Source organism: Gnatocerus cornutus, chromosome 7 (genome assembly GCF_029298725.1).
Source record: "Gnatocerus cornutus isolate USDA-ARS CGAHR chromosome 7, icGnaCorn1.1, whole genome shotgun sequence".
In the NCBI taxonomy this organism is placed as follows: domain Eukaryota; kingdom Metazoa; phylum Arthropoda; class Insecta; order Coleoptera; family Tenebrionidae; genus Gnatocerus; species Gnatocerus cornutus.
The window spans coordinates 10,070,654-10,094,370 of NC_142239.1; the positions used below are offsets into that span (position 1 = coordinate 10,070,654).

The 23,717-nt window shown below is 38.3% G+C and overlaps 5 protein-coding genes across 8 annotated transcripts; 1 reads left to right on the forward strand and 4 right to left on the reverse strand.

Annotated features, from left to right (window-relative positions):
* Window positions 1-13: 13 nt before the first annotated feature.
* On the reverse strand, window positions 14-8,106 carry LOC148170818 (cytochrome b5-related protein-like). Of its 4 annotated transcripts, none has more exons than XM_088040609.1 (6): window positions 7,951-8,106; window positions 5,916-6,155; window positions 5,478-5,869; window positions 677-865; window positions 413-628; window positions 14-366 (listed from the first exon to the last, which is right to left on the reverse strand). In XM_088040609.1, exons 2-6 carry the CDS (start codon window positions 6,114-6,116, stop codon window positions 57-59), a joined length of 1,308 nt encoding a protein of 435 aa, XP_087896735.1. In that variant the 5' UTR covers window positions 6,117-6,155; window positions 7,951-8,106; the 3' UTR covers window positions 14-56. The 4 variants fall into 4 exon arrangements, with proteins under 4 accessions (XP_087896735.1, XP_087896738.1, XP_087896736.1 ...); XM_088040612.1 differs by lacking the exon at window positions 7,951-8,106 and adding an exon at window positions 7,705-7,870; XM_088040610.1 differs by lacking the exon at window positions 7,951-8,106 and adding an exon at window positions 7,359-7,536.
* Window positions 8,107-8,209: 103 nt separating this feature from the next.
* LOC148170819 (cytochrome b5-related protein-like) lies at window positions 8,210-9,806 on the reverse strand. The gene is made up of 3 exons (XM_088040608.1): window positions 9,569-9,806; window positions 9,133-9,524; window positions 8,210-9,061 (listed from the first exon to the last, which is right to left on the reverse strand). Exons 1-3 carry the CDS (start codon window positions 9,779-9,781, stop codon window positions 8,305-8,307), a joined length of 1,362 nt encoding a protein of 453 aa, XP_087896734.1. The 5' UTR covers window positions 9,782-9,806; the 3' UTR covers window positions 8,210-8,304.
* Window positions 9,807-10,172: 366 nt separating this feature from the next.
* Window positions 10,173-14,725, reverse strand: LOC148170820 (dopaminechrome tautomerase-like). Its single transcript, XM_088040879.1, has 4 exons — window positions 14,569-14,725; window positions 14,328-14,458; window positions 11,212-11,565; window positions 10,173-11,157 (listed from the first exon to the last, which is right to left on the reverse strand). The coding sequence occupies exons 2-4, from the start codon at window positions 14,431-14,433 to the stop codon at window positions 10,208-10,210; spliced, it is 1,410 nt and encodes a 469-aa protein (XP_087897005.1). The 5' UTR covers window positions 14,434-14,458; window positions 14,569-14,725; the 3' UTR covers window positions 10,173-10,207.
* A 2,850-nt stretch (window positions 14,726-17,575) lies between these two features.
* LOC148170821 (anionic trypsin-2-like) lies at window positions 17,576-18,553 on the reverse strand. Its single transcript, XM_088042261.1, has 4 exons — window positions 18,508-18,553; window positions 18,180-18,462; window positions 17,927-18,129; window positions 17,576-17,874 (listed from the first exon to the last, which is right to left on the reverse strand). The coding sequence occupies exons 1-4, from the start codon at window positions 18,551-18,553 to the stop codon at window positions 17,624-17,626; spliced, it is 783 nt and encodes a 260-aa protein (XP_087898387.1). The 3' UTR covers window positions 17,576-17,623.
* A 1,814-nt stretch (window positions 18,554-20,367) lies between these two features.
* On the forward strand, window positions 20,368-23,712 carry LOC148170822 (uncharacterized). Its single transcript, XM_088040891.1, has 2 exons — window positions 20,368-23,409; window positions 23,456-23,712. Exons 1-2 carry the CDS (start codon window positions 20,462-20,464, stop codon window positions 23,496-23,498), a joined length of 2,991 nt encoding a protein of 996 aa, XP_087897017.1. The 5' UTR covers window positions 20,368-20,461; the 3' UTR covers window positions 23,499-23,712.
* The last annotated feature ends 5 nt before the right edge of the window (window positions 23,713-23,717 follow it).

Below are 23,717 nucleotides of genomic sequence, written 5' to 3' on the forward strand. Positions count from 1 at the left end.
TAATATAAACAACTTCTATTGAAAACGCATTTTATTCACACCTCCTAACATAAGAATCACAAACATTTGAGCGGCTTCAGAGACCTTGGGGGCTCCGTCTTAGCATCTGCATTAAGCAACCGCATAAACTGTCCTTTGACCAAATCGATTTGAGAAGTGAGCCTCCACTCGATGCCAAAATCAGCACACGTCTTTAAAAAAGTTGGATACAAATACTCCAAGAGCCCGTGGTCTATCGTCGGGAAAAGATGATGCAAAGCGTGGTCCCCAAAATTCGTCAAAACTAAGAAATGAGAACCTGTGATATCTTTCCGATCCATCACAGCGTCCATTTGATGGATTCCCCAGTCCATTTCTTCTTTAGGCCTGTTAAAATTTCCGCGGTTATTAGAAATTTGCATGAGTGAAGTACCTTGGAGCATCGCCGTCGTGGAAAATATCCGGGTGGTGGTGCGCCGCATTGAGCCCCACGCTCACAAAATGCAAACTGCCGGTAATTTGCACAAACATGAACATTACGAGGGAGAAAACGACGTCTCCGGATAGTAAAATCATACCTGCCAGGACTGAAAACGGTAAAAGTAGGACCGTTCGGAACTTCTTGTCCGTTAGCGCGATTTCCAACAAGCTAAAACACCCCCTCAGTCACCCTTTTTTCATTTTTTCTCCATCATACCTTCTGACGAAAGACCCCAAAAACGCAAACATGTAAACTCCTGGAGAGATCACAACCTGGATTACCGTCCGCAGCTTGGCCTTCGGCCCTGGCAAGTACTCCAGGAACGGCTCCAACGCCGAAATCTCCAAATCGTTTATGGTGTTGGTATGCAGATGATGACTTAACGCGTGACTGATCCTCCACTCTCTAAACAGGTGTAGCATGTTGGGATAATTTTAAACGTGAACTAATTCGATTTCGCGGATATTTCTGGCGGTGCGGAAATTCCAGGATTTTCGAAAATTCCGGCTTAACAAACCATGAACTTGAGTTCGTCTTGATGACAGATAACAGTGAAAATTGGTGGTTTGGCACCGGCAATTTGTTAGCAAAATACGTGTGATTTGGCAAAGATGCAATCGTTTGTCTCTCGGAACACAAAGTTGCACAGGGCAATTTGACGCTTCTTTAAATGTTGTGCAGTCGTTTAATCAGATTTTATGGCGTGCATAGAGTGTTCATTTTATTGCGTAATTACTCCTAATAGCCCGTAAATTCGTTAAACGTGTAAACTTTTTTCTAATTGCAGCTAAGAAATGACAATAAAATTACTACTGCTATAAATAGTCGAGTTATAGGGTCCAAAAATTAAAAGTGCGAGCTGAAAATAATACAGGAGATTTACGACATAGTTAAACAGGCGTTTTGTTCAATAAAAAAACAGATTTATCAGTTGGTCGGGCCATTTATCTCTATAAAATGGTTAAATTCGTTGAGTGAGGGCAATCGAAACGTAAAAAATGGTAATAAAAAAGAGCGCATTCTGTTATTTGTCAAAGAAACTTGCAAATAAATGCATTGATTAAATTGAGTTCTCTTTTCTTGTAAAATCCAGTCAAAAAGTGCGTTTTTTGAAAAGTATCATAAAAAAATTGGAAAAAAAAGTTAGGTTAGGATTTTTCAAATTTTGGGCCCAATTGCTAATATTATGGTGGAAGACTTACATTTCTGCCGGTTTTCGTACAAATGGACCAAAATGTACTAAAAATTCTTGTGAATGTGCAATTAATCACTAAAAAAAGTCCACAATAAAAAACGACGCCACAAGCCACAACCACAATTTTTTCACTCAGGTGTACCAACAGTGAAAAAAACTTCTAGATTTAGATTCGCGAAGCTGATTTTGAAAATTCTAAATTTATTAAAAAAATTAAATTGTATTGATAAAAAGGCTTGGAATTCTCTTTTCTTGTAAAAACCAGCCAAAAAGCGCATTTTTTGAATAAATCATGAAAAAATTTGAAAAAAAAGTTAGGTTAGGATTTTTCAAATTTTGGGCCCCATTGCTAATATTATGGTGGAAGACTTACATTTCTGCCGGTTTTCGTACAAATGGACCAAAATGTACTAAAATCTCTTGTAAATGTGCAGTGACTCACTAAAAAAGTCGACAATAAAAAACGACGCCACAAGGCACAACCACAACTTTTTCACTCTTTTGTACCAACAGTGAAAAAAAAACACTAGATTTAGTTTAACAGACCTGATTTTAAAAATTCAAAATTTAATTACAAAATTTAACTGTATTGATAAAAAAGACTTGGAATTCTCTTTCCTTGTGAAAACAAGACAAAAAGTGCGTTTTTTGCAGAGATTTGGAAAATAATAGATCCGGTTACCATATGGAAATTTGGACATACGTTACACAAAACATGTGCAACAAGAATTTTTATTTCCGTCTCTACCTATTGCACTGATTCCTATCGCTGATACGCTTATGCAGTATTGTCTCTCTCGTCAGGATGGAACCAATCACAGATCATGACGTAGATCGTTACTCGAATTTCAAATGGCAAATCCAAATTGTCATAGCTAATGTCAGTAAAGAACTTTGAATGCAAAGTTTTGTGAATTTAAAGGTTTTAGACGTTATTTCTCTTGTATGTTGTTAAATTTTGTGACAAGGTTCTTCAATCACTAGTTTGATTTCGTTTTGCTGTCTTTTAATGTTGAAACTTTCATTCCTTAATAGGCCGAAGCTCTTCTACATCAAGTGGAGACTCCCACAATATGAATGCGGTAAAACCAATCATTTATAGCTCCACAATTAAACGATATTGATACAATTCTCAGTGTGCATAACATAGTTTTCAATAGGTTTAAGGTCAAACACTAATGACAAAATCAAAATTACCAACGTGTGACTAACACTTTTCTAGTCTGACACCAGAAACCTGGCAAAATGGAGAAGCTAATTCAAACAGCCTAGATTAATTGTAAGAACATAGAAAACTTTACATTAGACCCAGACTTCTAAAGAAGAAAATGCAGAAAGTCTCTTTTAAGATGTATTTGCCACTATTTACATCAATTTGATTTTGTTCCTCGTCCGAGTGTAAGAAAAAAGCGCAGTCTTCTCTCGATCTGCCACGATCTTCTTTTACTCACTCCTTTCTACTCATTGTCAACCTTTTCGCCTCTGTCCAAATCTTAAACAGAATCTTATTTGCTACAATGTCACAGGTTTCCTAGCGTGTTCTTCTTTCTGTTCTTACTTGTCGTTAGAGCTGTCCATTATTTTACCATTTCTGAGCTTCATATTCTTTTGATGTTCTCAACAATCTACTTGTCCCTTTTTAATGTATTTTTTTACTGCTTTCATGTATTTTTCTTCAATACTTTGAACATTTCTCCATTCATCCAATTTAGTTAGGTACACCTTGGATTTTTATTAACTAGGATATTTCTTTCAATTGAATCTTGATCTTTTCTCTCTCTCTTCGTCAAAATCCATGTTTTTCTTCTCCGTATGTTTGGTGACTTCCGTTTCAATTATAAATCATCTGCTAATCACATAATAATTCACTTTCTTTGCACTTTGAAGTCTGTGGTTAATTTTCATATTTTGCTTCTCAATTTCTCCACAGACGACGATTTAGTTCAGAAACATGCCAGTTGTAATATTCCATTGATTTTTATTTCACTAGTTAGCCCCTATTTGTACCATTTCTATTCTACACTTATTACAAAATCTGTTTCGACAATTCTCGCACAAATTTGTTCAAATGCGTCTTGAGCCAAAAATTCCTCTTTGAACTCACTTTCTGTCGTCTGTAGTACGCGACGTCGGGTGCTGAGAGAACTTGTTGTGTTACAGTACGTTGGATTACTCATTTTGCTTTGAACTGTCACACATTACAATTGTTGTCAATCTGTTGTCAAATTTTAAAATTAGCCAATCAAAAACTCTCCATCCTGGCGAGAGAGATAGGTATACATTGCGTCCAGTGAATGCGTGCAACAGACAAGGACGAAAGTTGTAAAGCTAGTCGTAGATATGTTTCTAAGACTTTTGACTATGTCCCCCCATCTATTAATTCCCAAATCTCTGGTTTTTTGAAAAGAATAATAAAAAAAGTGAGGTTGGGATTTTTCAAATTTTTGGGCCCCATTGCCAATATTATAGTGGGGGACACACATTTCTGCCGGTTTACGTACAAATGGACCAAAATGTACTAAAATCTCTTGTAAATGTGCAATTAATCACTAAAAAAAGTCGACAATAAAAAACGACGCCACAAGCCACAACCACAATTTTTTCACTCAGGTGTACCAACAGTAAAAAAACCCTCTAGATTTAGATTCTCGAAGCTGATTTTGAAAATTCAAAATTTATTAAAAAAATTAAATTGTATTGATAAAAAGGCTTGGAATTCTCTTTTCTTGTAAAAACCAGCCAAAAAGCGCATTTTTTGAATAAATCATGAAAAAAATTGGAAAAAAAAGTTAGGTTAGGATTTTTCAAATTTCGGGCCCCATTGCTAATATTATGGTGGAAGACTTACATTTCTGCCGGTTTTCGTACAAATGGACCAAAATGTACTAAAATCTCTTGTAAATGTGCAGCGACTCACTAAAAAAGTCGACAATAAAAAACGACGCCACAAGGTACAACCACAACTTTTTCACTCTTTTGTACCAACAGTGAAAAAAAACACTAGATTTAGTTTAACAGACCTGATTTTAAAAATTCAAAATTTAATTACAAAATTTAACTGTATTGATAAAAAAGACTTGGAATTCTCTTTCCTTGTGAAAACAAGACAAAAAGTGCGTTTTTTGAAAAGAATCATAAAAAAAGTGAGGTTGGAATTTTTCAAATTTTTGGGCCCCATTGCCAATATTATAGTGGGGAACACACATTTCTGCCGGTTTACGTACAAATGGACCAAAATGTACTAAAATCTCTTGTAAATGTGCAATTAATCACTAAAAAAAGTCGACAATAAAAAACGACGCCACAAGCCACAACCACAATTTTTTCACTCAGGTGTACCAACAGTAAAAAAACCCTCTAGATTTAGATTCTCGAAGCTGATTTTGAAAATTCAAAATTTATTAAAAAAATTAAATTGTATTCATAAAAAGGCTTGGAATTCTCTTTTTCTTTTCTCTTTTGAAAAAAATCATGCAAATAATTGGAAAAAAAAGTGAGGTTAGGATTTTTCAAATTTTTGGACCCCATTGCTAGTATTATAGTGGGGGACTCACATTTCTGCCGGTTTTCGTACAAATGGACCAAAATGTACTAAAATCTCTTGTGAATGTGCACTTAATCACTAAAAAAAGTTCACAATAATTTTTTCTTTAACTCAGGTGTACCAACAATGAAAAAAAGACTAGATTTAGATTGGCAAACCTGATTCATAAAATTCAAATTTTAATTAATAAATTAATTTGTATTGATAAAAAAGGCTTGGAATTATAGCAGTATCCTCCATTTCCGCCCGGCATAAAATCCGCGGTAATTTTTACTTACGTATACTCCATCAGCGTGAAATTAAAATAATACATCCTAAAATTATCCCTCTGATGGAAAAAATTATGAGCAGCAATCGCTGTTAAGCTCAAGAAGATCCCCGACAGCATCCCACACGTAAAACTCTTCCAAATTGCAGCTGAAACCGCCAAACCCACGTAGGCAACAACTAAAAAGTCCGTGATTCTTTGCGACCTCTCAACAGCCCCTTTTGGTACATCCTTCAACTTTAAAACAATATTCCTCTTCAGAGTCTTGTAAAAATGACCGTCCTTGAACGTGAACGGCGAATTTCGAGCACTCTTCGCTTGCCTAACAAAGTATTTCTTGAGGAGGTCATCCGGAACCGAGGTCAAATGGTGAGTTTCGAAAGCCTCAGTGATGTCGGTTCCCTGAAACAGTTTCTAAAAAACAACCCCACGTTGCACAAGACTTTACTCGAGTCAAAGTTATCCATTCAGGGCCCCCAGGATGTCTCTCTGGAAAGTCCGCAAGGTCGTACAACCCGTCGTGGACTCTCCACAGTCCTTCGGCGCCGTCATCGGCTCGTTTACCTTCCAACCATTTTTGGCCGGTTTTGAAAGGGTTGTCGCGGAGTGTGGGATAGTTAATTCCAAGACTTGACTTAAATTTCGTCATTTCTGCTAAAATTATGACGTTGATTCATGCGGCGACCAACTGAAAGTATTTTTGAGTTGTTATTCATGTTTTTAGAAGTGCGTTTTGGAAATTGCGTCGAACAATTATTAGAAAGGAGAATTTTGTTCTTATTTGGTGGTTTTGAGGGATTTGGAGCGTGTAGAAACGCGCGAAGGACGTCTGATTGAAAAAATCAGTAACTAAATCAAAGATTATTATAATCAGGTACTTACATAAATAAATTAATTAGAGTAAAACCGAAGAGTTTTGAGCATCTTCCACTGTGTTCACTTGACGTTTTGGTTTTACCAAATGGAAATGAGCGGAGGCCAAGTCATGGAAATTACCAAAACAATGATTTCTTAGGTAGTATTTTCAAAGAACCTGTTATATAGCCCGTAAACAAATTACAACGTTGCTTTAAAATTGAAGGATATTGTATGACATAAAGAATGGCCACCGGAAGAAGACAATTCTTTTTTATACCTTACCAATAAATAATTAACTGTCCATCTCTTTTTTCCTAATTTGCATTACTGTAAACAAACAAATCTTGACACTGAAACAATTCAAGAATGAAGACTCGACTTCTAAAATGTCAACGCACTGGCAAGTTCCGTTAGCTTCTGGCGGAATCTTATTAGACTAAGAAACTGTCCTTGCCTCGCTTTTTCATGTTTTGTTATTATCTTTTTGTGGATAAAATCAATGTCAAGGATATCAAGTGGTTCTTGAAAAAAATAACGCTCCGTTTCAAGAAATTAACATGCAATTTATGGCTCATTCCTGGAAATTTAAAATGTTTAAGATTCTAGTTTATGGTTGGAAAATATTCAGTCAGAACCAAAATCCGTTTTTGAAATAAATTGTATAATAGACTGCATTTCCGGCTTGAATTTTAAAACAAATTACAAGAGTTTATGGTCAAAACTTTCAATTCTGCAGGCTCAAGAACTTTCGTTGTCACGGTCAGCCCTCGCTTTCGATTTCGATAATAACTTGAAGGTTAATTTACCAGCAAATATTGTTTCCAACGTTGTTTATTTTACCATTTAACTCCATTCAAAATAATTAAAAAAAAACATATTAAAGCAAAGAAAAGTCGGTTTATTTCAGATCCAACATTTCTCTCTCGTTCCTCGTCTTTTTATAACTCGGCATATAAAAATAAATTGGAAATATCCTTGTCAATTAATCATCAAATTTATTTTGGCAGACTTTTCAAAACTGTGTCCAACTCACCTAGATTTGTAAGACGAAAGCACAAGACTGCACTCATGCAAGTGGGATGTACTGAACAGAGGGAACTTTTGGACTTAATTTTTTCTTGTTTCATTAAACAGGTTGCTCAAGGATGGCTTGCGATTAAAACGTAATCAATTGCGAGTACACGACCGACATAATTAAGTTTTAGGATGTGGAACGGTCCTGTAATTATTTTCAAATTTAAACTCATTTCCATCACTCGCATTTCTTTGAATCGTTAAAAATACCCCAAGAAAATATTTTCATCACAATTATGATACGTTACAGAGCTGCCAAACGCAATTAAACACGTCCATCAACCAATTAGCAATATTTTCGTTACCTTCTGTTTATTATTCCAGGATTAGCTTCAAAGTCCCAAGACCCACACGCGACCTATTTTTGCATTGTAGTTACTCATAGAAAATGCATAATGAAATTGAAAGGTCTCACTTTTGAATTTCATTGGAATTGGGCCAAGAATGTTTCGAATTTTTTATTTTTGGTGGAATTTCGATGATGGATGGAACAACTGGACGACGACGTTGGGAAATTTGATTTAGATTTAATGATTTTCACAGGGACTCACCAATTTGCGCTGCGGCTTCAGAGATTAATTCTGGAGCAAATGCTCAACTGAATTGACCTTCGGAATTGGATAATGATAACACTTGAGATAACGACGTCAATTTTAGATTTGTTGTTTACGATGTTAAGCAGAAACTATCATTATGTCAGCGACTGTGGTCGGAATTTACATTGGTAATTAACTTAATTTTCCTGCGGTAATGCTCACTCATTAATTTAATTCTTTGCGAGCAACTTAGGCAACCAACTATACAACAACATTATTGTAATCTTACTTTTATTCACATTATTTATAACAATAACAGTTTTAACACAAAAACAACTCCCAAATGTATGCAACCAATAATACACCCGTTTAATATTTTTTTAATAAATCTGGAGGATTCGGGTTCGGCTGGGTCCTCATGATCTGGAGGAAGGACCCCTTGACCAGCTCCCACTGCGAGGTCATCCTCAAATCAACATTAAACTGTTGACAAACTTTCTTCAGATTTGGATACAGCAGCTCCAAGGTTCCATGGTCAAGAGTTGGAAACATATGGTGAAGAGCGTGGTCACCGAAATTCGTCAAAACTAAGAAGTGGGAGCCTGTAATATCCACCCTGTCCATGATGGCGTCCAATTGACCAATCCCCCAGTCATAGTCAGCATCAGGTCTGCAAGAAGACTTAAGTAATTGGATAAAAAGGGGCGAGAGCAACCTGGGGGTGTCTCCATCGTGGAAAATATCCGGATGGTGGTGGGCAGCGTTGTAACCAACGGCTGAAAAGTGGAAGCTGCCGAAGAAGACGATCACAGTCCACATCCATAAGGTTGCCAGAAGACCTTGTCCTCCAACTAGGTACATAGCTAGTGGTAGAGTGAAGGGGATGAAGTCGTACCACATAATTAAATGAGTGTCGCCTTTAACAATATACACCACTCTCTTCAAGAAGTTTAAATGAAACGCAAAGACCCAGTAGATGGGGAAGAGGACGTAGTACCCGTACTTAACAATCGCTGGCTTTTCATGCGGAAGAAACTGGATGTTGGGCTCGTTCATGGTAATCTCCATATCGTCGATGGTGTTGGTGTGCAGGTGGTGGCTGAGAACGTGGCTGATCCTCCATTCCCTATCAAAGAAGTGTTAAAATTGTTGACCCCACTTCTTATCGCAGGCGCCACGTTATCACCACAAACTCACCGCGTCTGCATAAGCGAGAAGTTGAAGAAAAGCATTCGCACGTTGTCTCTCTGATGGAAATAATTATGAGACGCGATGGTCAAGCACCCCAGAAACAACCCAGCGAGGGCCGCCAACCAATAATTCCAATACGTGTTGGCCAAAACCGCAAAAACAAACATTCCCGCTAAAATAAAATCGGTGAAAACCGCAGAGGTGTTAACTGGTTGTTTGGGCAACGTCTTCAACGCTTCCATGACATCTCTCTTCAATGTTCTGTAAAATCCATCCTCTTTGAACGTAAACGGAGAGTTTCTCTTCTTCGTCGCGTTCTTAACAAAGTACTTCTTCATCATTTCTTCCGGAAGAGCACTCAAATGATGGACTTCAAAAGCCGCTGTTATATCCGTCCCCTGGAATTACCTCTTTAGATAAAGTTATGATAGCTGCGACTTACTTTGGTGAGCTCCAACCACTCGGAGCCCCCAGGATGACTCTTGACGAACTTGCTGAAGTCGTAGAGACCATCATGGATGCGCCAGAGACCCTCAGCGCCGTCCGTTGAATGCTTGTCTTTGAGCCATAGAGTGCCGTTTTGAGCGGGACTTCGATTCGGGGGTGGCGCGATTTTTAGGGTGGAAACGGCGAGGTTTTCCGAACGTGGCGGCATTTTGGGAAATGAAGAGGCGCCGTGGCTTCAACTTAAATAAAAGAGAGGGGTGCAGGGGCGGCGCGGGGGAATTCTAGCCCCTGGGAAACATAGTATTGTCTTCATTAATCAAAAGAAGGTTTGGTGGTCAAAGGGTGTAATTTCAACGATGATGGGGGGAGTGAAGGGTGTGGGTGAAGAGCGAAAGACGTGGTGGTTTGCCTGGAGGGAAATCTGTGGCGCCGGTCCTGCTCGAGGACGATAACCTTCGATGTCTTCATGTGTAATTATTGATTAATTATCACTATAATTTTGCGTGTTAATAATTTGTGTTTGTTTGAATTATCTTATCGCATGGAAATGTTTATTGTCATCATTGACATAATATTTAAGGAGAAAAAAAAACGCAATCTTGGTGCTTCAGTTTATTAATAATTTAATTTCACGTCAATAACAGTCATCTCCATCTCTGTAGCTCCTGAAGGTGTCAAAATCAGTCACTTCAGCTTCACAAATGGTTCCTTTTATGGCCTCGTCGGTGTACGCCGACATGATCCTAAAATTAAACTCGTTTTTGTTGAGCCCCTTGTATAAAAAAAATGGCAACTTATTTGACAACACCCAGACGCTCTGTCGTTCTTCATCGTCGATCTTCAAATCGTTGGGAAAAACCAACGTCTTGGTGCTCTTCGCCACCACCCCTAAATTGTCCCTTTTGTACGGTTTCCTCGAGTCCCAACACCCCACAGTGTCTCTGGTCACCATATTAAAGAACATCACCCCTTTCCTGTCCATCTCTTTGGCAGAAACGTGCCCGAACTTCCCTCGACTTTGCCCCATCACTTTAAACGCGTCTTTCACTTCACTCCACCCCGTCTCATTACAAACCACCGAAGTCTTCACGTAAAACTCGCGAAAACTCGACATTGGATGAAAGTACAAGAGGCGATCCTGCATTTTACGGTTGTACGGACTTAGCGCCATGGCGAAGATGCCATCGACCCATTCAAACTCCAAGCCGTGGACGTTATAAGCTGCTGCTAGAGGCTCCGGGTAGAATAAGTGATCGGTGATCCTCCAACTCCGCATTTTTTCTAAACTGAAGACGACTAAACCGTACCGCCAGACGTCTGTTAAGTACGCGTGGACGTTATGACAGTCGTTGTCGCGAATGTCCACTTTGAGGTTCGAGTAGAGGCTGTCTTGCTTGATGAACTCTTCGGGGAGTGGATATCGCACGAGGAGCTTGTCGGTTGTGAGGTCGAAAATGAAGACTTGGGGAGGGCAGACTTGCTTGGGGCTGATGGTGATGTTGATCTGGCCGGAGTCTAACACCCAAAGGCGGTTGCAGGAGTCGGCTTGTAACCGGAAGACTGAGGTCAAACCTTGACAGGAAACTACAAGAAGTTAACATCAGTGAGTGTTTATTAGTCTTGATTAATTAATTTTACTTGTGTTGTGGTAGTCCCAGTTAGGATAAGGTTTTAACTTCGGCGACAACTCCCTGGGATTCCTCGGGATGACCGCCAGAGTTGCGGGAATTCCCGGTTTCCACTTCGGCAACGTCACGAAGATTCTGTCTTTGTACACTTCCATCCCCAGTGGTAAATTGTTTTCGGGGATGAAATCCCCATTAGAAAGCGCGAATTTCCGGTCGTGTTCAGATTCATACTCGAAGTCGATGGTCTTCCATTGGTACCACGTCACGAAAGGACCAGTGCGCTCGATGGGTTCATAGTTGGAGGGGTCCAACAGACCCAGCTGAAGAAAAAACGGGAGGAGATTGGAGGCTGGCGCGTATTTATCTAAAACGAAAGGAAAACCTTGCAATAAAAGAATTTCAATAATAATTATCGGAGATAATTGCAGATAACTTCATTGTTTATCTCAACGGATTGAAGGTCAAACTTCTTCGATCGATATCTCGCTTGTTTCTGGAGCAAACTTAAGTTGTTACGACTCATTTTACGCAGAATTTCACGCAGATTTCACATCTGGGTTCAAAATTTACGTATGACAACAAGTAACCGAGTTATGACCGTTTAAAGTTTTGGATAGTTGATTATTATTTTTCAAATTTTTAACCCTCGATGTCTTCGAAACTACAACAGATAAAAAGAAATGGTTTGCGCCATTGTTTTTCTCGTGTTTTTCTCCTTTAGATTCACTCTCAAGTGGCTAAAATTCAACAGGCATTTTTTTTGCGAAAGATTTTTTTGACCCAATCGATACAAAATTTTCAATTTTTTTTTGCCACTCGTAAACTATTTGATCTACCAATCTGAGATTTGGTCAGTTGATAGATTTGTAGCTGTTCTTTCGATTGATGTAGATATTAAAGATATTAATCATCATTTTTGCCCCGAGAAAATTAATTAAAAATTACTTCAAAAAAACTCATGATAACTGATTTTGATCAATATCTCGTTTCTTTGAGAAGCAAACTTAAGTTATTTGTGCTCATTTAGCGCAGAACTTTACGCAAAATCTAAAACCGGACGAATTTTTTACAAACAAATAACTGAGCTATTAGCAATTAAACTTTTGATAGTCGCCAGAAATCCAAATTTTGAAAAAATCACTCAATTTATCTCGGAAACTACAACAGATAAAAAAATATCGTTTTCGCCATCGTTTTTCTCCCGATTTTTTACATAAGAATCCGGTCTTAAATTTATTAAAAATGAAAAATTTGAATTTGTAAAAATTTTTTTTGACAAAAACTTTGTCAAACTTCTACTGTCGATTTCTTGCTTATTTTTTTAGTGAACTTTCGTTATTAAGGCTCATTTTACGCAGAATTTTACCCAGAATTCAAAACCAGGCGAATTTTTAACGTACGTCAACAAATAACCGAATTATTAGCGATTAAGCTTTTGATAGTCGCCAGAAACCCAAATTTTTGAAGGTTCGAAAGTATCGCTCAATATCTCAAAAACCGCGACCGATCAAAAGCAATGGTTTTCGCCATCGTTTTTGTCGCGATTTTTTACATAAGAATCCAGACTTAAATTTAGCAAAAGTCAAAAATTTAATGTAAAAAAATTTTTTATGACTAAAACTATGTCAAATTTCTACGGTCGATATCTCGCTTATTTCCGGAGCAAACTTAAGTTGTTACGACTCATTTTACGCAGAATTTCACGCAGATTTTACATCTGGGTTTAAAATTTACGTATAACAACAAGTAACCGAGTTATGGCCGTTTAAAGTTTTGGATAGTTGATTATTATTTTTCAAATTTTTAACGCTCGATGTCTTCGAAAGTACAACAGATAAAAAGAAATGGTTTGCGCCATCGTTTTTCCGTGTTTGTCTCTTTTAGGATTCACTCTCAGGTGACTAAAATTCAACAGACATTTTTTTGCGAAAAATTTTTCTTACCCAACCGATACAAAATTTTCAATTTTTTTTTCGCCACTCGTAAACTATTTGATCTACTAAACTGAGATTTAGTCAGTTGATAGATTTTTAGCTGTTCTTTCGATTAATTTAGGTATTATAGATATTAATCATTATTTTTGCCTCGAGAAAATTAATTAAAAATTACTTCAAAAAAACTCATGATAACAGATTTTGATCAATATCTCGTTTTTTTGTGAAGCAAACTTAAGTTATTTGTGCTCATTTAGCGCAGAACTTTACGCAAAATCTAAAACCGGGCGAATTTTTTTCGTACCTACGTCAACAAATAACTGAGTTATTAGCAATTAAACTTTTGATAGTCGCCAGAAATCCAAATTTTGAAAAGTTTGAAAATATCATTTAATATCTCGGAAACTACAACAGATGGAAAAATATCGTTTTCGCCATCGTTTTTCTCGCATTTTTTTACATAAGAATCCGCTCTTATTTTTATTAAAAATAAAAAATTTGAATTTGTAAAAATTTTTTTGACAAAAACTATGTCAAACTTCTACGGTCGATTTCTTGCTTACTTCCGGAGCAAACTTGCGTTATTAAGACTCATTTTGCGCAGAATTTCACGGCGATTCCAAATCCGGTCAAAAGTTTCTTCAGGAGAAAAGTGCACTCGTGATTTTAGCCGCGCACGAAGTTTCGGCGACCGCACGAGTGCAGTTTTTGAGTTCCGTAGAGTTTAATTACTTGAAAGTAATTAATTCGTTGTTTACTTCCCAGTTCCTAGTAAAGTATGATAAACGTACAGCACAATTTAATGTTAATTAAGTCTGCAGTCGTGTTTTCTAATTGGATAGGTATAATTAAACCGCCGGTTTTTGTGTCAGTGGCTGAAATGTGACCACCGCTGTCCTAATAAATGTTTCCACCCGAAATTCTTTCAACTTTTCCTTTTCTGATCAATATTCATTAATAAATAGTTTACGCAATACCTCCCGAAATTTATGCAAGAGCGAATCAGTTCCACAGCTTTCATTCACGCCATGAAATTACTTTTCCCGACAAAAACTCTAATTAATCCCTTTCAAAAGCTATAAAACTTTACATTTTATTTAGATGTAACCACAAAAGTGTTGCGCCATCATGAGTGGAAGGAAAAAAAATCACCTTGATGTTATGTAAAGTAACGCGCCCTTCATCAACTCACCGCTTCTTTGATGCTTGTTGACACGGCTGAAGTTACCAATGGGCGCGTTCACGGGCTGGTCGAAAATGGGCGGAGGGCTCCAGTCCTGGAACCAACTAAGGGCCATCGCGAGAGAGGCAGCATCACACGAGCTGGAAGCAAAGAGCAGTTGCAGACAAGAAAACGGAAGTCATGCGTTAATTTAATTCTGACGGGAATTGCGCCCATTGCTCTTAAGAAATTTCCGAGGGTTTGTACTCACTTTCCACAGTTTCATCTTTTATCGGCCGCACGCAGACACCACAAAAACCCTCGAAATATGTTTATAGCACGCCTGGTCGGCACCGACTGTGAAAGCTATCACACTCTGGTTCAACACGAGCGTTTTTCTTCAGCTTGATTGAGTGCTCGCTGATCACAGGAAACTGAATCAATGGGCACAAGGTCTGGCCGATAAAAGAATCGCCGAAATTAGGGATCTCCATTCAATCAAAAGCGGTTTTCTAGTGAATATGCTAATTGGAATTGGAGGGGAATGTTATATAACTCATTACGAAATCGTGCTGTAATGAGCAACGGAACCAAGGTGGTGCAGAAGGAGCGCCTAGGGTAAAGTAGAATTTGACCCTTCCTAAGAAAATTAAATCTTTTTTTTGTCCGTTCTTTTATTGCATTTCTACACACATAACTGTTGGCATTACAAAACTCTTTTTTCGCTTTCTCTTAGACCTACTGAAGAATGACCAAGTTACATGTGCTCCAGTTATTGGAAACTCACTTCATCTTTCCATTTTCGCTGCAAATTGCTTCCGCTGCAGTTGCCACCAACACAAATCAACAAAAACTTGCAATCAAGACACTAAATTAAAGCCCACTCGTCCATTAAACCTTTTTTGCGCCCTCAGCGTTTTTCTCGATTTCTACCAAAGATGTGCGCATTTTTTCATGGGACTTATCACGCCTTGTTGGGCGTTGATGGGCCAATTTAGCGACGCACCAAGTCAATGTTGATGGGCGGTCATGCATGTCGACAACCATAATAAATTTATTTGTTTTTATTGGCGTAACTAGCGCTGACTTGTAGTGAGAAACGTTTTTTTGGTAGTTTGTGGGAACGAATTTCATTCATCGACTCTGCACAATGTGCACGCAGAATTGGAATTGTTTTTTCGTTCGGTTGGCAGTTTCTATAGTCGGATTTCAAAATTTTACGCGAGAATTGGTCATTCAACTCCTGGTAAAATTTGCAGTTTCTAAATATCGATAGAAAAACAAAGTTTGAGTTAATAGTATATTTATAAAAGTTATAAACTATGAATATTTACAATTTGCTTCAAGGTAAGACGTCTTTGATAAATTCTTTATAAAATCCGGCACTTGAACCACTATAACTCAGTTATTTGTTATCGGGCGTAGATTTTATTTGGAATCTGCGCAAAATTCTGCGTAAAATGAGTCATAACATCGTAAGTTTGCTCCAAAAATAAGCGAGATATGGATATCAAAAGTTTTCCATACTTTTAATCATAAATTTTTGCGAAAATTTGCAAATTTCGACTGTAGAAAAATTAAAGAACTGTTTCTTATGTAAAAACTTGCGAGAAAAACGATGACGCAAACCGCATCTCAATATATGAAATAGTTTCCCAGATATCGAGCACGAATTGTTTGGAACCTTCAAAAATTTGGCCTTCTGCCGACAACCCAAAATTTCAAAAGGCCATAACTCGGTTATTTGTTGACAAAAATTAAAAAATTCTTATGTTTTTGGATTCAGCGTGAAATTCTGCTTAAAATGAAGCCCAAATTTGTTGAGTTTGCTTAATAAATAAACGAGATATTGGATAAAAACTGTTTTAGAAACATCATTCTAGGGTGATTTTCAATCAATGTTTTCAAAAGGAAAACGACGTTTAATAGTTTTAAATTATACATCAGTCGAAAGAGGAGCTCAAAATCTATCTACTGGCCAAATTTGACATCGATCGGACAAATAGTTTAAAAGCTATGGTCAAAAATAAAAAAAATAAAAAATTTTCATCGTTTGAGTCGGAATTTTTTTTCTCGAAAAATCGACTATCGAATTTTGGGTTTTTGAGAACATTTTCTAACGTAAAATGAGCCGAAAAAAAGAATGGCGCAAACTGCATCTCAATATCTCAAATAGTTTCCGAGATATTTAACTTTAAAAATTATGAAAAATGAAAAAAATTCAAAATCAACTTTCCAAAACTTTGATCGGCGATAACTCAGTTATCTGTTGTCGGATCTGAATTTAAATCTCAGATTTAAAATCTGCGTACACTGATGTATAATAACTTAAGTTTACTCTAAAAAATAAGCGAGATATCGATATCAAAAGTTTGGCCATAGTTGTAGTCACGAATTTTTGCGAAAATTTGCAAATTTCGACTGTGGAATAATCAAAAAACTATTTCTTATGTAAAAAATCGCGAAAAAAACGATGGCGTAAACCGCATCTCAATATCTGAAATAGATTCCGAGATATCGAGCACGAATTGTTTTGAACCTTCAAAAATTTGACCCTCTGGCGACAACCCAAAATTTCAAACGGCCATAACTCGGTTATTTGTTGACCTACAAAAAAAATAAAGATATTTTTGGATTTAGCGTGAAATTGTGCGTTAAATGAACTCTCCAGCATAAATTTCCTTAACCAATAACCGAGATATCGACCGAATTACAATTTTAGAGAGTAATTTTAGGGTCATTTTCAAGACGCTGTTTCGCGGTGAAAACTGTGTTTAATCTTATTGAATTGTACATCGATCGAAAGAGGAGTTCGAAATATTTCGACTGGCCAAATCTCATGTCGATAGGACAAGTAGTTGACGAAGGGCAATCGAAAATCAAAAAATTGAAAAAGTATCATCATCATTGATAGTCGCAAAATGTTTTTGCCCAAAAAATTGACCATCAAATTTTTGACTTTTAAGGGCTTATTCTAAAGTAAAATACGCCGAGAAAAACGATGGCGCAAACAGTTTCCCAAAATATTATTTAGTTTCGGAGATATCGAGCTTTGAAATTTTTCCAACTCAAAATCCGATATCCAAAATTTTGATCGCTCATTACGCAGTTATTTCTGCACTGATTTTAACGAATCTTGCATTTTTGGATTCTACGTAAAATTTTGCGTAAAATGAGCACCAGCTCTTTTAAGATTGCTCCATAAATAACCGAGATATCGACCGAATTAAATTTAGAGTCTCGAAAAACAGGTAAAATTAATTAAATTTTTTTTAAATTTTTGTTTATTTACAAAAGTACAAAACAATAAATATCTAGGATTTGATTCAAGGTAAGTCGTCGACGTATTCTTTGATAAATTCCTTATAAAATCCGGTGTTGGTAAAAATCGCCGGAACTTTACCATCCGCGCAGGTCGCAGGCAGCCAGGATAACAACCCTATCAGTCTGTTGTCTTGCACCAGGGGGCTTCCTCCATCTAAGAGACAAGGCGAGGCGCTTCCAGTGAGGCACACATGAATATCGCTTTTGATTGAAAGATTATCGCCGTACACCTCGAAGATGCTAATTTGACAATCTGCAACAAAAAAATTATAACTATAAATATAAATTCAAGACAGTTTAGTTACCTTTAAATGGCATAATGGTTAAATTGGAAGTCTGCAAAACTGCAGTTAAACTATCGACGCCATTTTGGGTCCCCCAGCCCGAAAAAGTGTTGATTTCATCCGCCGCCACGCACGGCACTTTTGATATTGGAAGGGCTTGAACATTGTCATTAAACTCAAAAGGAACTGTCATCTTAAGCAGAGCAATATCGTTATCAAGGTTACTGAAAAAACAAAGTTGCAGTTGACAACATGGCGGATGACGCCATCTTACCTATACTCCGGATGTATGATCACATTGTACAAGTCAATGAATCGTATCTGGGCGTCCTGATTATTCTCAACGTCTGACAGATTGTAAGTTCCGGCGACCACTCTTGACACTATAAGCGACAACCCGGCGCAATGAGCGGCTGTCACCACCCAAGAGGGACTAATAATGGCACCACTGCATGAATGTTGTGCGAAAATTCCAGTCTGGATCGACACCAAATAAGGGAAGTCTTGGGAATTGACGTCGTCTCCTCCAATAACACGAACTCTTAAAGCTCCTGTGACTGTTTTGGGTCAGAAAAATTCAGAAATTGATAAAAAGTACTCACCAGAGCACACTGCGAACAAAAGAACTGTTGCTACGATTAATTTCATCTTGATTTTAAAGAACAACGGCGAATCGTATTGAATTTATATGTTTTGTTAAGTGGTTTGCACTTAAATTTGATAAAGATAGGTGTTTACCTTTGAAGAGATTGCGTGCTTGATAAAAAAAATGACAATCGTGATTCGCATGTATTTTTAACTGAAGAACTGAAGCACTTAATGTCAACAGATTAAGATTTAATTTATCTAAAGTGCGATTGTACTTGTTTGGACTTGAGCCTGAGTTATATAACGACAAACACTTGAATGCAGGCTTGCATTTTTCAAAAAAATTTAAATTTTTTAATGATTTTTAGGTAAAAAAAACGCTAGGAAAGCAGTGGTAAAAAACCGCATCCTTCTATTTGAATTAGTTTCGCAGTTATCGAGGTTTATGTTCAGGAACTAAAAATTCACTATCTGCAACTTTAAACGCTTCTAATTCGGTTAATTATTGACGTAAGCGAATATATCGGCTAGTTTTGGTATCTACGTGAAATTCTGCGTAAAATGAGCACATACTTTAAGACTGCTCTATAAATGAGCGAGATACCGACCGAGTCTGAAATAGAGACTGAAAGGCAGCTAACTTCTACATTGAAAAAATGCAAATTTTGAATTCGAACTATCTAGGATCAATTTCTAGAGAAAAATTAAGATATTTTTGAATTTAGCGTAAAATTCTGCGTTAAATGAGCCCATCCAGCTCAAATTTCCTCAACAAATAACCGAGATATCGACCGAATTACATTTTCAGAGATTGATTTTAGGGTCGTTTTTAAGACGCTGTTTCGGCATGAAAACTGCGTTAAGTATTATTGAGTTATATATCGATCGAAAGAGGAGCTCAAGATCTATAGACTGGCTAAATCTCAAATCGATCGGGCAAGTAATTTACGAAGGACGATTGAAAAACGAAAAATTCAAAATTTTTTATTAATGAGTCGAAAAAATTTTTTGCCTAAAAAAATTGAGCATTGAATTTTCGACTTTTAAGAGCTTATTCTAAAGTAGAATGAGCCGAGAAAACGATGGCGCAAACCGTTTCTCAAAATCTTTTTTAGTTTCGAAGATACCGAACTTTGAAAATTTTCCAGCTCAAAATCCAATATCCGAAATTTTGATCGCTCATAACTCAGTTATTTCTAAACCGATCTTAACGAGTTTCACCTGTTTGGATTCTACGGGAAATTCTGCGTAAAATGAGCGCTAATACGCTAGAATTGCTTCTTACATAAACGAGATATCGACCGAATTAGATGGAGAAAAATAATTTTTGTTATTGAAAACTAAAATGCAACTGAATTTGCTTATTTGCGTAACAAAAACAAAAAGTGGTTAGAATGTGATTAATATGACACGAATTCATCACATTATCGTTTATTTTCGATGTAGTGGCAAATTGTTCGTCCCACGCCGCCTTTGATGGCTTTAATAGATTCGAAACGACCAGATGCGACACTTCATATAAAACAGTTCTTATCAGCTGCGTCCATGCTCCCAACTCTACACTGCAAAAATAAAACTCGCCCTTTAGCACCAATAAAAAATTTCAAATCTTATTATTAAATTCGTCAATTTCTTGTTGTATTTTAGCACAACTATTATTAAATCTATCTTGTTTCGTTTCCACGATTGATTAGTCGTGTTTTCGCGTGTTTAACAGCGTAGCTCGCCGCTCCAAACAAATTGGGTTAAAATTGAATTATGGCAATGCATTTTGTCGCCACCTGATTGCGTCTAAACGAGCTCACCCTTGTGTGAAATAACCAACCCTTTGGAACAGTATAAAAGGTGTTCGAGCGAGGATTTGCCTTCAGAAAGTCGAAGCATTTGTTACTAGAACGTCTTTTAAAAACCAAACTAACTATACACGTCATCAGCTTGAAGAAAAATAGTCTTTAGTTGTCTTCCAACATGCAACAGGTAAAAACGATTGGTTACTCAGCTCTGCTACTGTTACTCTTATGTTTAACGTCAACCAATGGCTTTCTCGAAACTCAACGACAACTCACCAGAGAACGAATCGATGATAAAAACGACCGAAATTTTTTTGGAAGCATTTGGCAACGATCTTACGAAACGTCGGACGCAGGAAGAGACGTCCGGCGTAACGAATTTTTATATCGAGAACTTGGGGCCAATGAGCGGGAGTCTCGTCAACTGTCCAGGCAAGACACTCGTCAACTTTCCGAACGAGCCCACGAAACCGAACACAGAAACATTCGCCAACTGACTCAAGAAGACAGAAATTTTGAAACTCTATCAAACTTCCGGCGCCAGTCAACTGAAAGAGACGCTCGGCAACTGACACGAAGATCTGTCTTTAGAACAACTGACAACTCTCGTCGAGAAACATCTGACAGATTATCTCGACGGAGTTTCGAAGATCGATCAGTTGCTCGGCGTCAACCAAACGACAGATTATCTCGACAGTTTGACAGAAGAGAGTCAACTGGAAGCGACATCCGTCAGTTGACACGGAGAGTTTCAGAAGATCGAACTGACAACTCAGCTGACAGATTCTCTCGACAACGTGACACGAGAGAATCTGCAGAAAGACGTCAACTGATTCATCGAAGGTCGTCAGATGACAGATTATCGCGACCATCAACTGACAGAATGTCACGTCAACGCAACAACGAAAGAGGTGGACGCACATCTGAAGAGCGATCATCTGTCTCCAGAACAACGGAGAATTCTGACAGATTATCTCGTCAACTATCCAACGAGCGACGAGATATCCGTCGAGTCTCTGAAAACCGCTTATCTGTCTCTAGGGCAACCGACAGATTATCTCGTCAACTTGAAGTCCGAAAAACGGATAACTTGCGTCAATCAACTGAAAGAGTCTCAAGTCGACGCAACGAGAGAGACGAATCTGACAGATTATCTCGTCAACTTAATCGAGAAAATCGACTTTCTGAAGAGCGACGAGACTTTGAAGATCGTTTATCTGCCTCTAGAACAACTGGCAGATTAGCACGTCAACTCGATAACAGAGAACGACGTGAAATCCGAAAAATAGACAACTCGCGTCGTCAATCAACCGAACGAGTTAGAACAACTGATAATTCCGACAGATTATCTCGTCAACTGTCCAACGAGCCACGAGATATCCGTCGAGTTTCCGAAAATCGTTTATCTGTCTCTGGAGCAACCGACAGATTATCTCGCCAACTCGACAGAGAACGTGAAATCCGAACAACAGATAACTCGCGTCGATCAACTGAAAGAGACTCAAGTCGACGCAACGAGAGAGACCGATCTGTCGTTAGAACTGACAATTCTGACAAATTATCTCGAGAAAGTCGACTTTCTGAAGATCGTTTATCTGTCTCTAGAACAACTGGCAGATTATCTCGCCAAATTGACATCAGAGAACGGCGTGAAATCCGATCAATTGATGATTCGCGTCGTCAGCCAACTGAAAGAGAGTCACGTCAACGCAACAATGAAAGAGATCGTCAACTGAGGGACAGATCAACTGACAACTCTCGTCGCCAAGTTGACAATAGTAAACTGAGGGCCCGATCAACTGACATCTCTCGTCGCCAAGTTGATATTCGTCAACTGAGGGACAACTCTCGTCGCCAAGTTGATAATCGTCAACTGAGGGCTCGATCAACTGACATTTCTCGTCGCCAAGTTGATGAAGAAAGGCGCGAAACTGAAAGAGACAACGAGAGAGATAATCGTCAACTAAGGGACAACACTCGCCGCCAAGTTGACAATAGTCAACTGAGGGCCCGATCAACTGACATCTCTCGTCGCCAAGTTGATATTCGTCAACTGAGGGACAACTCTCGTCGCCAAGTTGATAATAGCCAACTGAGGGCCCGATCAACTGAGTCTCGTCGCCAAGCCGATGAAGAAAGGCGCGAAACTGAAAGAGACAACGAGAGAGATAATCGTCAACTAAGGGACAACACTCGCCGCCAAGTTGACAATAGTCAACTGAGGGCCCGATCAACTGACATCTCTCGTCGCCAAGTTGATATTCGTCAACTGAGGGACAACTCTCGTCGCCAAGTTGATAATCGTCAACTGAGGGCTCGATCAACTGACATTTCTCGTCGCCAAGTTGATGAAGAAAGGCGCGAAACTGAAAGAGACAACGAGAGAGATAATCGTCAACTGAGGGACAACTCTCGTCGCCAAGTTGATAATAGTCAACTGAGGGCCCGATCAACTGACATCTCTCGTCGCCAAGTTGATAACAGTCAACTGAGGGCCCGATCAATTGACATCTCTCGTCGCCAAGTTGATATTCGTCAACTGAGGGACAACTCTCGTCGCCAAGTTGATAATCGTCAACTGAGAACTCGATCAACTGACATCTCTCGTCGCCAAATTGAGGAAGAAAGGCGCGAAACTGAAAGAGACAACGAGAGAGATAATCATCAACTGAGGGACAACCCTCGTCGCCAAGTTGATATTCGTCAACTAAGGGACAACTCTCGCCGCCAAGTTGATAATAGCCAACTGAGGGCCCGATCAACTGAGTCTCGTCGCCAAGCCGATGAAGAAAGACGCGAAACTGAAAGAAACAACGAGAGAGACATTCGTCAACTGAGAGACCGCTCATCTGTCATTCGCGCAACTGACAGTTCTCGTCGCCAACTCAGCGAGCAACGAGAACTTACCCACAACGACGCCACTCTATTTCGGCGTCGCTCAGTCGACAACTCCGACGCCACGCGTCGCATTTCCCGACAATCACCAACTGAAAGAATGGCCACTTCTTTCGCAGACATTTCTTATCTCCCCAACTTAAAATCAAACGTTTTTAATGCAGCTCAGGTGGTGCTGCTTTCGCTGCTTTTGGCTCAAATAGTCAACTCATCCAAAGCTAAAAAGAATTGGTAAGTTTACAGTTGAGGTGAAGTGGTGCTAATGAAGAAGTTGCAGGTTTTTAGACTTCGTGACCGTCACTAAGGAAAAGGTACTTTAAATTAAAGGTTCCTCGAGAAATCTGTTGCAGATTATTTGTTATTGGGAATTTTGAATATTTTGTTACGGCCGCAGGATTTCACAGTTCAAGGACTCTTTATGACAACCGCTATGCTCTTCGTACCTTCCTTGTAGGCTAAATTAGAGTAGAATTGTGTTATGCAGAGTATATAAAATATGTGTATAGTGTCTTAGCAAATAAAAAATTACAAAAACTCAG

Bases quoted from the DNA above. Each gene is read 5' to 3' on its own strand.
- LOC148170818 (XM_088040609.1), bottom strand. From the start codon at position 6,116: ATGACGAAATTTAAGTCAAGTCTTGGAATTAACTATCCCACACTCCGC. The intron at 5,870-5,915 runs GTAAAGTCTTGT...AAACTGTTTCAG, and splicing joins AATGGATAACTTTGACTCGA to GGAACCGACATCACTGAGGC. The intron at 866-5,477 runs GTAAGTAAAAAT...ACACCTGTTTAG, and splicing joins TTCACGCTGATGGAGTATAC to AGAGTGGAGGATCAGTCACG.
- LOC148170822 (XM_088040891.1), top strand. From the start codon at position 20,462: ATGCAACAGGTAAAAACGATTGGTTACTCAGCTCTGCTACTGTTACTC. The intron at 23,410-23,455 runs GTAAGTTTACAG...AAGAAGTTGCAG, and splicing joins TCCAAAGCTAAAAAGAATTG to GTTTTTAGACTTCGTGACCG.
- LOC148170819 (XM_088040608.1), bottom strand. From the start codon at position 9,781: ATGCCGCCACGTTCGGAAAACCTCGCCGTTTCCACCCTAAAAATCGCG. The intron at 9,525-9,568 runs GTAAGTCGCAGC...AGGTAATTCCAG, and splicing joins AGTGGTTGGAGCTCACCAAA to GGGACGGATATAACAGCGGC. The intron at 9,062-9,132 runs GTGAGTTTGTGG...CTTCTTTGATAG, and splicing joins TTCTCGCTTATGCAGACGCG to GGAATGGAGGATCAGCCACG.
- LOC148170821 (XM_088042261.1), bottom strand. From the start codon at position 18,553: ATGAAATTAATCGTAGCAACAGTTCTTTTGTTCGCAGTGTGCTCTG. The intron at 18,463-18,507 runs GTGAGTACTTTT...GACCCAAAACAG, and splicing joins TTTGTTCGCAGTGTGCTCTG to TCACAGGAGCTTTAAGAGTT. The intron at 17,875-17,926 runs GTAACTAAACTG...TTTTTGTTGCAG, and splicing joins AACCATTATGCCATTTAAAG to ATTGTCAAATTAGCATCTTC.
- LOC148170820 (XM_088040879.1), bottom strand. From the start codon at position 14,433: ATGGCCCTTAGTTGGTTCCAGGACTGGAGCCCTCCGCCCATTTTCGAC. The intron at 11,566-14,327 runs GTGAGTTGATGA...CTTTCGTTTTAG, and splicing joins CAACAAGCATCAAAGAAGCG to ATAAATACGCGCCAGCCTCC. The intron at 11,158-11,211 runs GTAAAATTAATT...AACTTCTTGTAG, and splicing joins CTGGGACTACCACAACACAA to TTTCCTGTCAAGGTTTGACC.